The sequence below is a fragment of the Orycteropus afer genome, unplaced genomic scaffold (assembly GCF_000298275.1).
Source record: "Orycteropus afer afer isolate SDZICR_OR568_19922 unplaced genomic scaffold, OryAfe1.0 scaffold00041, whole genome shotgun sequence".
Taxonomy (NCBI): domain Eukaryota; kingdom Metazoa; phylum Chordata; class Mammalia; order Tubulidentata; family Orycteropodidae; genus Orycteropus; species Orycteropus afer.
Genome location: NW_006921628.1, coordinates 15534696 through 15548018, shown reverse-complemented (window position 1 = coordinate 15548018; position 13323 = coordinate 15534696). Strand labels below are relative to the sequence as shown.

The window sequence follows — 13323 nt, the reverse complement described above, 5'->3', positions numbered from 1 at the left end:
TTTCATGCAAATTCTTCTGCTAGTTGGGGTTTAGTCCACTTCTATATCCTCCCCTTCAAGGCTCAGGGATCCAAGATTATCTTCTGTGTCTGTGTTAACTGGTTTCCCTTTTCTTTGTTGAAGAGGGTCTGTGCAGTCTTTCTGCTTAGTCCACCATCTTGCCGGAACTCCCTGCTCCATAGAGTTTTAAAGGAACAGATCACCAGGCCTTCTTTCCATGGCACCTCTGGGTGGGTTTGATTCACCAACTTTTAGGCCAGTAGTTAAGAACTTAACCATTTATGCCACCCAGTGACTCCAATAACACTTTAAGTATCATATTAATAATATCTTTGCTCCCCTGAGTATTTCTCTAAGAAAAATTCCCAGAAATAGTAGTACATGTCCTTAAAAAGGCATTTTTTTTGGAGTTTGTTTTCTACACCAGGATTTTTCAGTTTGCAAAGGAATTTCCCATTGCTTTTTATTAATTGACAAGCTCTACCAGAGCATTTACACTGTAATTCACTTTGCTAAAATTTTATTGATCTAAAAGATATCACAGGAACTCTAGTAGCATAATGGCTAAGGCTATGCGAGTCAGGTCTGACTCGATGGCACATAACAACAATAACAACAACAAAAGATATCACAGAGTGATTCACCTAGTAATTTAGTAACTAAAGGTACTTATTGGGTTAATGTACTGGCTGTAAGCATTGACTTGTGCTTAGAGTGCTATACTTCCAAAACCTAAAGCAACTCCCTCATAGGTCACAATGACCTAGAAAGTTGCACCAACCCTGAGCTTCTACAACTAGATCTTCTACATATGTACTCAGATCTCTGCTGTGCCATTAAGCCAAAATGCATTTCTCTGGCTATAGGCAAGAGGTAATCTTTGATTTCATTGTCATTATGGGATACAACAGAACTTAAAATAAATTACATAGGCAGAAGGAAAACTTTGGAATGCTGCCCCCAGTATAATCCATAGCTAAGCAATGGAAGACATTTATTTCATCCTGACATACCTTTCCTCAAGCTGTCAGCTGACCAATATTTGTTGAGCACCTGCTTTATGTTGAGCACATTGATAGGACATAGAGAAGAACTATGAGGCCTGGTCTGTCACTTCCAGAATAGTGTCAGTTACCGTTCTTTAGATGCAAACAGAAGAAACAGACTCAGGAAAATTTAGGCAAAAGGAAAATGAATTGATGATTCAAAATGAAATGATTGATGAAAAAGCTGAATGACCATCCTTGTTAAGGAGAGGACCTGAAGCAGCTCCAGAGATCCAAGTGGTGGGACCATAGCCAGTATCTTCAGTTTTGTCATAGAACAAAGTTGACTTTGACCTTTTTCTGTCTTTGCATCACTCCTCTCAAGGGGCAAAGTTTAGAGAAAGAGAATTGGAATAGTCTAGTGGGTAATGCATCCAACTTTTAGTAGGGGCAAGGTGTGGCACTTTGATTAACAGTCTCACTGAGCTGTTGCCAATGCAAAAATCAGGGTGCTATAACTAGAGGGGGGAATGGATGATGGGTAGGCAAATGCATTTATATCCATTCTAAAGACAGTACAATATGAAGGGAGAGACAAGATGCACTGAAAGAGGCAGTGCTGAATTATGGCTGGTTTTCTCCACTCATTGCTTTTCATTACCCTTAGCATCCTCTCTTAAAATCATGTGTGAGCATCCCTGGCCTCTCTTACTAGACTGGAATCTGTTTTAGGGGCTAATTCTGTTTCTGATTCATCTTTGTGTATTTCTCTCTTCCTCTTCCTGCACCGCCCCCCCCCCACACACACACACACAGCACACACACACCCTAACCCAGTGTCTGGCACAGGCATTCAGGAAATGTTTGCTGGAAGAAAGAAGGAAAACAAAGAGAAAGAAGAACTCAAGAATGTCTCTGACAATTGTGATAAAAGAGACATACCATGTGTCCTGGAGAGTGGCTGGTGACAATTTCACAGAAGTGGAACAAGAGTTCCCTTTCCCACTCTGAGATAGCCAGTTGCTTCCACTGGTAATTTTCAAAGTCACCAAGCACTTAAGAGAAGTAACTGGCCTACTGTGGAAGAAATTTTAGGGGGCAAAAAAGTCTCCAGGAAAAAACAAGAGACAATATCCTTGAAGCCATGTGTAAACAATATATGCTGAACTGAAAAGGAAACAGTGACTTCTTTTAGGCAATGTGGCTGGAGCACATTTGTTTTAGCACCTTCACATTGAGCGTTCTACTAAAAGAAAATAAGAACCACACAGTAGCCAAAAGGAAAGCTCTGTGCTCACTTGATGATACAAACCATTAAGCTACTAAACAAAAGGTTGGAAGTGTGAACCCATCCAAAGGCTCATCAGAAAAAAGACCTGGTGATCTTCTCCCCAAAGGTCATGTTCATCAAAAACCCCATGGATCACGGTTCTACTCAGACACACATGGAATTGGAATCAACTCAACAGCAACTATTCCGTGTATGAGTGTATGCTTACTTCTGAATATTATGAAAGGGCACAGACCATCTATAGCTTAGCATTGTTCCTAGAAGAGCGGAAGAGAAGATTAGAGGGATTTCATGAGATTTTTCAGCAGTCAACTTTCCTGTATGTGTGATTGTCATTGACATTAAGGAGTCACAGAGGCACATTTGATAAATCAGTCCCCAAAATTAAGTTTTCTGTATCAACCTATATCAAATTCTCCCCTTGAAAAACAAAAAAACCTCTGTGGCCTGCAGAGGTGACATGACAGTCCCATGATCTTTGTGAGCCAAGATGAGAATTCAAGTCTTCAACTTCCATTCTTGTCAATGCACAACAATGTCTAAAAGCAATTTTGTTATCCAACTTAGAAAATACTGGATTATTGCATGGTTTGCCCTATTTTTTTATTCTCCACTGTGTAAATAATCACATTTAGAGGCACTTTGTCAAAACAGTAAAGAAAAACTCACTTCTTCTGAAACAACCCCACTGTCATCAGAGTTTCAGGAGAGAAGTTCAAAGCCACCAATCCTGACTCCAATTCAGGGGAAGCAGACATGCCCCGTGTTGCCTAAAGAGAAGGAGAGTGGTCCATTCAGTACCCATTGGTGCCTGGCAGCTGCATGCAATGTTAAACTCAGTGGTCCATACAAACAGTTCTCAGTCACCTTCTAGCCACCTAAACCTCACACTAGAACTCAAAATGCCAAAGTGAAAACAGGAGAACCACAAATGTAGTGTGAGAAGAGGAAGAGGGAAAGGAAGCAGATTACCTGAACCCTGCCCCTTCTCTCTAGACTGTCTCAGAGGGGCTTCTCTGGAGGATGGTGTAAAATTCACCAAGTTGAAAGTATATCCAAGTGACTTACTGTTTTCTTGTTCCGTTCCATTCAGATGCTAGGTCTCTTGTGGAGTGTATTTTATAGAGTATAAGCAGTACAAAATTTTCAACACAATTTATGAATTCCACTGGATATAATACTGGGGAAACCTGTTTGAAAAACCTAGGAGGAAAAGAACATATCTAACACCAATCTGCCCACCCAGTTTCAATTCAATTCAGTTTTCTTGCTCTATCTCAGCCACACACAGGTTTTTTGTCTGTAATGCAGAACTGTTAAAATTCTTCCTAAGTAAGATTTCCTTTTAGTGCTACTACTCTGGGGAACCAAAAGCTAGATTGTAAATGGACTTCCTACTAGCCAGGGACAAAGGACATCCTCAGAGGGGTGTTGAACCAAAGCAGCAATACTCATTCTTCAGGATGAAAGCTAAGATTCTTATGCACATGGCTGGAGCCTGCCCCACCAACTGTGAAGGGAATGAAGCAGTTGTAGGGCATTTTGGTACCAGAGACTTAAGAGTCCCTACACACTGAGACAGTGTTCTCAAAGTGTGGGCCAAAACACCTGCATCAAGTCTTACTTAAAATGCAGATTCCAAGGCCACACCCAAAAGATTCTGATGCAGTCAGTCTGGAATGGGGTCCAAAAATCTGTGTGTTGGCCAAGCACTCTAGGAGATAATGATGCAGGTAGTTCAGAGACCACCCTTGGAGAAACATTACCTTAGAAGTCATTGGCCCTTTTAAAGTGAAAGCTCCTATTCCCTCCTTGAAATTTATGTTCTCCATAGAGCCAAAGCATCAGAGGACCTGCACAGATGATTATAGGCAGTTGGTATGACAAAGCCTCTTGAGAAGCATTCCTTGAGATTCCACTGTATGTCCTATGAGTGTGGCCACAGACTTTAGCCTAAAGAATAAGGAGAAATGGATCCACAGAGCCCAAGTTGAAAAATTTCTGAATAAACTCATTCTAAATGCCAGGGGCCATGATAAAAGACTGAACACCCTGATCATTACTGTTAATAACTAATGTGACCAAACCAATGGAAATGATACAGCTGTCAATTCCATAGAATTTCACTTGATGGTCCGTACTCTCCACCTTGGTGGAAGGAAAGCAGGCTTGACTCATCACCCTTCCCAGGCTTTAAGTCTTACCTCTATCTTTTTATTTCACTAGTTTTTTTCTTCCATGACCAAAATATTTCTGGTTAAGATCAATCCCTGACGGGTCTTCACCCACAATATTTCTGAGGAATTCTTCCCCATTTAGCACCATATGAGCTATAATACTCTGTGGTTCCTCCAAAATGTTAGTAATCTGTTATATTTATAAGGTTACTGAAAGTTTACAACATGTTTATCTAGCTGGTATTCACAACTCTTTATGCCATAGTGAGGACAAGTTTTGTGTCCATTTTATATTAGGAGAAACTGAGATTAAGGGAGGTTAAGGGACTTGCTCAAGGTCACATGGCTCATGAAATTTAAATAGAGGTCTCCTGTCTCCAAATATCTTCCATGAGTCCAAGCGCTTAGATGAGGCTGGAGCACAAAGAGATGTATATGTATAGATTGTTACAGAACACAGTTCCTTGCATCAGATGGAACCTGTATACTGCCTAATTTTTGTATTTTTATATTTCTGATTCCTTACAGAGGGTATAATGACTAAAACTCTGACTGTTCTAGCTTTCAGAAAAATCACTAAATCTGGATGAGATAAAATATTGTTGCATAATTTCAAATGCCTTGGAATACACAAAGTCATCTGGGAATACAATATTAAGATAAATTAATGACAAAAATGAATTGTAATAAATGTAAATAGCTGAATAATTTATAAGTAGATAAATGTTCATTTTTACCACTCAACTTCAAAATTGTTCCAAAGGGTACTTATATTTATATTCTTATTGTAAAGTAGGAAAATAAACCCAAACTATCTTCAGTTTTAAAAAGGGAACAATTGTATAGATCACGAAATTAAATTAGTAATTAACTAAAGAGTCTTCTGGCACAGCTAGGCCCAGGACTCAAGCAATGTCTTCACGACTCAGTCTTTCTATTTACAATTTCTTGGCTGTGCTTTTCTCTGAGCTAGCATTACCCTGAGCCACGGTCTCTCTACACAGTGGATGTTAGCAGTTCAGGGCTGATAACAGGTTAGCAACCCCAGGAAGAAGTAAGTTTCTCTTTCCAAGTAGTTACACTACATGTCCTGGTTGAGCTTTCATTGGCCTAATGTTGTCATGTTCCTATCCCTGCACCAATCACCGCATCCAAGAAGATGTGAGCCTATTGACCAGACCTAGTCACATTCTCTACCCACCCTTCCTCCAGCTAGAGGTATGCAGTTAGCCCTACACGAACCACATGTACTGAAGTGGGAAGAGAATGGCTTCCCAAGGAAAATCAGGATGCAATTACCAGAGAAAATTAAATGTTCTGCCTGCAAGCATAGGAAGTGGCCTGCAAATGTTATCATCATCCCTCTCTACAGTTAAAAAAAAACTGAGTCCCAGGAAAGTTACCTGAGTTTTTGTGGTAGTTAAGTTTGTGTGTCAACTTGGCTGGGTCTGGTTGAGTGGCTGGGCAGCTGAATGTATTTGTTCCCCAGAATGAGACTAGCAATCAGCTCCATAGTGGGACCTATCACAAGCAGCTGAATAGCTGCTTTGGGTATGTGGTCTGCTTCCCGTATATAAGAAACAACTTTGGGAATGGTCTCTAGCTTCTGGCACGCTTGAACCCTGCATGTAGCCATGTTGTTGTTCAGCAGCCTGCCATGCTCTGCCGACCTTGGGACTTCCAGTCGAGTTGAATTAATGGCTGGCTCTGTGGGTTGGTAACATCGGGACTGTGACATTTTGTTTGTCGACCTTGGGCTTCTTAACCTCAGCAGCCAGCAACTGCCTGAGTGAAGAGATGCCTGTAGCTTCAGTGGGCCAGGAGCAAGAGGCAGAGCTGAAGCCCAAGGTCAAGGGACTTTCAAACAGCCCCTAGAGCCTGGCACTTTGAACTCAGACTTCTAGCCCCCTAAACTGTAAGAGAATAAATTCCTGTTTGTTCAGGCCATCCCATTTTGTGGTATATACTCTTGTCAGAGCAGCACTAGGTAACCAGAACAGTTGCTCAGAGTCATACAGCTAGAAGGAGAATCATACCCAGGTCTACATGACTAAAACTTGTTCTCACTCTACTCCACTCCACCAAATGGCCTTCATGTCAATGTCTGTCAGAAATCTGGGATTTAAACTCAGTGATCCCTCATTCACAACCACATCATATTAAGTATGATGTTTAATCCCCAGAAATTTTATGCCTCACATCATAAAAATCTTCTCTGTTCTCAAATATTGATTGTGTTAGTCAGTGCTCTACCATGAAACCTTTCCCAGCCACCCAAACTACACTGAATCTCCAATCTTTTACAGTATCTTATACCCTTCTTTGGGAGCCCTGGTAGCATAGTGGCTAAGGCACTTGACTGCTAACCAGAAGGCTGGTGGTTCAAACCCACCAGCCACTCCTCGGAAGGAAGGTTGGGCAATCCTACTTCTATAGTGATACTGCCTGGGAAACCCAAGGAGGGGTCGCTATGAGTCGGGGCTGACTCGACGGCACATAACAACAACAACAAGAATAACCTAGGAAGATGTGAAAAATGTAAACTCTTGGGACCCACCCTAACTTGAGATTCTGATTCAGTTGTTCTGACTCACAGAATTTGCATATTTATAAAACCAGTCTCCACCCAGTCTAATAATGGTGACAGTTCACTCTTTGAAAAACTTATTTCAAACCTTGTCCTAGTTTAAGAAATTGACTGGAAGTGAGTTAAGGGATTCCCTATTGAACCTCAGTCCTGGACTTAGAAAGAGGGCAATGGTGGTTCAGTGATAGAATTTTCACCTTCCATGCAGGAGACTCGGGTTTGATTCCTGGCTAATGCACTTCATGTGCAGCCACTGCCCATCTGTTGGTACAGATTTGTGTGTTGCTATGACAATGGCAAGGTTGACAAAGAAGAAAGGCCTGGTGATCTACCTCCAGAAACGAGCCAGTGAAAACCCTTATGGATCACAACAGTCTGATCCACAGCTGGTTGTGGAGATGGTACAGGACCAGGCAGCATTTTATTCCATTGTACAGTGGGTCACCATGAGGCAGGGACAACTTGGAGGCAGCTAAGAACAACCAGAATTAGAAAAGGCAGTCATGTATTTGAGGTCCATCCACCATTACGACAAAATCTGGAAGACCGTGCCCCCGGAAGTCCCAACAGCCCATTCACGCAATTCCTTGGGAAGAGGTACATACAAGCTGAAAATCCCAATGATGTGAAAAGTGTAGTCTCTTAAACCATTCTCTCAAAGTGTACTCTCAGTTGTCATCTGGAAATTTGACATCAGTAGATCCCCAAGTTTTATGTTGTTCTATTCCAGCCCCTAACAGGAACGGCCAACTTTCTCACTTCTCACTAGGCTTGCACTTAACTTATATCTATGCCTTTATTATAACAGTTATCACTGACTCATTAACTTTTTTATAGAAATACGTTTAAGTAGAATTCTACTGTGGCACAGAAACCTGTATTTCCTTGGAAACAGTTTCATCTAGTGTGGTCTTGTGGAAGTTTTACAAAACAACAAAAATACCCAGAACTTTCCTGTTCTCCCCTGCACCCTTTAAGCACTCTGGAAAAACTGAGGTTCCCTAAACAATTTTCAATGACTGTAATTATTTCACAAGAAATAATTTCTTCACCCCTCCTATATTTCCTAAAGTATGTTGCTAGAGACTAAATTAAAATGCTCCCAATAAATAAAATCATTAAGCTTCAATTGTATAGCCAGAAGAGGGCAGCAGCACACAGCACTCCAAGAAGCAAGCAACTAAAATAGAAAAGGAAAACAATCAAAAAGCCCAAATCATGCAGTAATAGTACATGCATGAATCTTGAAGTAGGACCCTCCTATTGTGATACTCCTGATCTCAAATGACTATTGGCAACTCTCTATTAGTTTGGGTAATCACATTAACAAATATCATATCTGGTATTGCCAAAGAGAGATAGAAATCATCCCATCAACCAGTCAACCAACCATTACAGCAACTCCTGTGATAAGTAATCCACCATCCATAGAACCAGTAAGGGGTTAGAAAGGACTGTCACAGTGCTTGGAGTAACATATGTAAATTGTAGTGGGGGAAAAGCATCTTTATTGGACCATACATTTTATAATCTCCTTTTTAGAACCAATTAGATTCAGTCAGTGAATGCCCACTATGGAATGGTACAATGGTTAAGTGCTTGACTGCTAAACAAAAGGTCAGTATTTCAAAGCCACCATCTGCTTCATTGGAGAAAGATAGGGCAGTATGCTTCTGTAAAGATTTATAGCCTCAGAAACCCTCGGAATCAACTCAAAGGCAACGAGTTCCCTATGGTATATTTTGCTTACAAATGTGAGAATACATCCAAGAAGTATGATCCCTAGCCTTGCTTTCAATGGCTTTGTAATCTAGCAGGCAAATATACATGAAAAAGAAAGAAAGAAAGTCTCAGCTACTCTATATTAGGATGTCAGTGTCAAATGCAAGGAAATTACTCACATAAATGCATACATTGAGTGATTGCTATCTGTATGTTATACATTGTGTATAAAGCCCTTTACTTGCTCAATTAATCCTCCAACAAAAATGTCATGTGGGTATTTTTATCATCCCCATTGTACAGTTGAGGACTCTGAGGTTTAGGGAGATCACAGCTTATCAGAGCTGGGAATAGGACTCCAGGCCCACCTGAAGCTTACTCTCTTGACCCTTCTTTTTAGGAGAAGAGGCTGTTTTTGGTTGTTATACTTACTATAAAGAATTAAAGCCTTCCTCATACACACCCACTTGTGAAAATGTTCTTAGCGATCTGGCTTTATATTTTCCTTGAAGCCAAGGCCTTGCAATATAGGGAACAGGTTCTGCACACCAAATGCATTAAAAAGAAATCCAAGTTGGGAAGTAACATTTTCATCAGAAACCAATAGAGGGCAGCAGCAGATAAAGCAACCATGTATCACCCCTCATCAGGCCTGGGGCTTTTGCTATAAGAGGTCTGTGCAGGGTTAGTGAGCCGAATTCTTGTCTCCATTAAAAAGAAAATATCACCATGGAGAAGGAGACTAAACATGTGAGGTCAAACATCAGTTGGAAAATGTCTCTTATAATAAAGAGAAATAAGGCATGAGAAAGGTGGCACCCCTTTGCCAAGACATCTGACATCCGTGGATGGTAAAGATGCCCACAAGCTTTGAGCCTAGAGCTGAAGGGTGCTTGCTGTCCTGTGGGCCTCGTGCAGACGGGCCAGATATGGAGTTCCTAAGCATACACACCGGGTCGGGTTGTGCCATGGAGTGACCTAAGGACTGGCCTGCAGCTGTGAGTGCTGCCCAGCCTGGACAGTGGGCCACATGTCAGGCAGATGGTACCTCAGTAGAGTGAGGGCTGCCACTTAGGAGACCAGGGACAACGGCCATGCCATCGGGGGCTGAAAATTGCTCTACTGTGACTGGCACCTAGCAATCGCATGCTCATTGTTTGTGACAGGGTGTCACTCCTGCACTTGTCTAAGATGAAGGAAAGACATCAAAACAACCAAAAGCACTCCTTTAGCAGGAGGAGGGGGTGGGAAAGAAGATCTGAAAAATGTGTAGATCAGTGCCATTGGCCTGCAAAAAAGGGGAAGGGGGCTATTTAAAAAAAAAGAAAAACTTAGGACAGAAATGTGTATCTTTTCCCCACTCATTATGACCAGAAGGTCTGCTGTATCTCTGCAAGTTAAAGGTCTCAGCCAGGGTCATAGTAATATTAGCCATGACTTATAAAGTTGCCTATACTCAGCCAGTTTTGACCTGCAAAGATAGTGATTTCTTATATTTAATCAAAAATAACAGCAATAATGGTAAAGCCACTTACTAAGTAACTTACTAAGTTACTTATGGAGACTGATTCTAAGCACCTTCCACACATAGACTGATTGGATCTTCACCATAAGCTGCAGTGGTATGGGTTCTATAATTATTCCCAGTCTACAGATGAGGTAATAGAGGACCAGAGAGGTTGAGTACCTTGCTCAAAGTCACATAGCCAAGAGGTGGCCAAACCCTGTTTGAATCCATCTACTCAGTCCAGGCCCTCAATGGAGATGTGGCTGAATGAGGAGGTTTCTTGGGGTAGATTTCTTAGGGGCTTCTAAGGGACCAATCTTGCAATCTGTGTTTTTTCCTCTCCAGGTCAGTCAGTACACGTTTGCCATGTGCAGTTACCGGGAGAAAAAAGCAGAACCTCAGGAACTTCTACAACTGGATGGCTACACTGTGGATTACACTGACCCCCAGCCAGGTACCCACCCATCCTCAAGGCTCTGAACCCACACGACTCTCCAGTTCCCCAAATCAGTAATTGTTGAACATTCACTTTGTGCCAAGCACTGAGTTACTGGCATTTCACAGATGACAATGACATCTACTGTCCCTGTCCTTAGAGACTATCCATTCTGGTAGATTCAATGCCACCCAGATCAAAGTCTTTGGTTTTACTCAAGGGATCCTCTGGTTTAACACCAAAACAAATCCATAGTACATTTTTTCTTTTATATACCTGTGTAAGGGGATAGCCAAATAATTACATCAAGTATGTATTCCACCTTAGTTAGAATGGTGGCAAATAAGTCTCTGAAAAAGAAGTCATGTAAGTAAACTGGAGACTCTGTGTATGTGTGTGTGTGTGTGTGTGTGTGTTTTGTTTTTACCCAGTGATATGTGGGCTTGGGAGATAAGATGTGCCTGAGACCAACTGTGGCAGTCCTGTACGTCGCTATTTGCTAATTCTAATTCAGAAGCTAATAAGGTTAGTTTATGGCAATTGAAAAGAAAGGCTTCCCTAAGTGTCTTTCTTCCCAAAGAAGATATCAGTCTATAAGCATAGGCATCCAAACTCCTAAGCCTTATGTAACTAATACTAGCATGTCTTATAAGTTCTTCATTGCTTAAGTTCTACATCCTGTCCCCTCACACCTCTCCCCCTACCCATTTCATCTTTTTTCCAGAAAAAAAAAAATGAATAGAAATCAGTCTCAAACAACCTTCAAAACTGGTGGGGGGGGGGTGTTGTTGTAAAATCATTTCAGCATATTAATGAACAAAAAGCACCAACAGCCCTCTCCCAGAGAAGTTTATTTTTATGCCAAATCTGCACAAGAGAAGCATTTCCAACCATACTGCATTATTTGGCCCAAAACCTTTTTTTCTGCTCCCATATTGCTCTTCCACATGCAACAAAATACACATAAAAGAAGAAAACAGAGCTTGAGAGAAGATAGGGTGTTAACCTGAAAAAGTATGGCAGGGATGGCCTTAGGTCCAGTCCACAGGAAAATAAGCATCCTCAGAATCCCAACACAGAGTGGCATGGACCAGCCCCACCCCCTTGGACTTCTGTTTGTAATTTGCATCCTGCCAGAGCATTATACAGAGCTGACCCATAAGCGTGAATTAGAAGCTCTGCCTGGAAATCCTCCCTAATGAATAGAACCTATGAGTTTGAAGCAAACATTTTCATGCAGCATTTCATGGAAAGGATGTAGCTCCTGCAATAAAAAAAAACATTCTATGATGGTTTGTGTTCCCATCGAAGAAATAGATTCAGTCTTTCCTAATACCTACATTTGCTGTGCAGATATTAAAGTGGGAGACTAAAGAGCTAATATGAGAAGAAGAAACAATGCCATCTTATGATAGAAACTCCTCTTAAGCCAGTTCACAAACTCATTTTCCTTTGCATGATTGTGTTTTGTCCTCACAGAAATCCCACAAAGTAGATAGGATCAGGGTTATGATCTCGTCTAGTAAATTAAGAAACTCAGATTCTGAGAGGTTAAAGGATTGCACGTGACTGCTCAGTGGCAGAGCTGGGATTATGGGTCTCATCCACGTCCCCTCTTTAGGATTTACACTAAAGCGGAGTTAAGTGTGCAGTTACAGCAAGGCTATAGTTGTTATTTTATTAAATGAAAGCAAATTTATCTTCCTAAGTTATGGTCGGGGAGAAAGTTTTCTATCTACATGCTAAAGGACTATCTGAACATTTATTTTTAAAGCATCTTTTCTTTCTTGATCCCAAGGGATATAATTTATAAATTCCTTTACTAAAGATGTAAGTGGAAAGTTAATTGATTATGCTTTTGAGAATAATAAGCAGCTTCTTCTCTCTTCCTTTCCATGTGCCAAGTCCTATTTATTTCCAAAGAAATGTTTGATGGAAAATGGAGTTTTAAATACTCCCAGTTGTTACAAGAAAACTCTAACTCAGAATTTCTTTGGGGTACTTGTTAAAAAGAGTAGTTCCTGGACCCACTCTTAACCTATGATCCAGAATGGGGGAAGGCAGAATACACATGTTTAAACAAACACTGTTGTTGTTGTTGTTGTTATGTGCCGTCGAGTCAAACCCGACTCATAGCGACCCCTCCTTGGGTTTCCGAGGTAGTATCACTACGGAAGTAGGATTGCCCAACCTTCCTTCCGAGGAGTGGCTGGTGGGTTTGAACCGCCAGCCGTCTGGTTAGCAGGCAAGTGTCTTAGCCACTATGCTACCAGAGCTCCTAAACAAACACTAGAGGAGTCTTAAACACGGACGTCTCAGTAGTGTACATTTTTACCATGTCTTCATGGATTTGAGGAGTCTCCTTAACTTCTAGAAAGGTTAGTGAACAAGTGGAGAAAAACTTCTGGCTCTATATTTTCCCCTTCTACTCTGGCAGAAATGTTTATGGGGTTGGTACTCTTGTAGCCTTTCTCTCTCTACCATAGGTGGGGGAGGGGTGTGACTGGGTCCCCTTTCCTTAGTACCAGCTTGGTGTTCAGATGGTGACCCAGGCACAAACATTTGTGCTAAATTAACTCTACCTGTTTGTTGTTGTTGTTAGGTGCCATTGAGTCAG

At 41.3% G+C, this 13323-nt stretch overlaps 1 protein-coding gene across 1 annotated transcript in view; it reads left to right on the top strand.

Annotated features, from left to right (window-relative positions):
• CADPS (calcium dependent secretion activator) overlaps positions 1 to 13323 on the top strand; it is a 741642-nt gene that overhangs the window by 533502 nt on the left and 194817 nt on the right. Inside the window, exon 10 of the mRNA XM_042780468.1 lies at positions 10616 to 10724. Within this exon, the coding sequence (XP_042636402.1) occupies positions 10616 to 10724 (109 nt within the window). The remainder of the gene's footprint in view (positions 1 to 10615; positions 10725 to 13323) is intronic.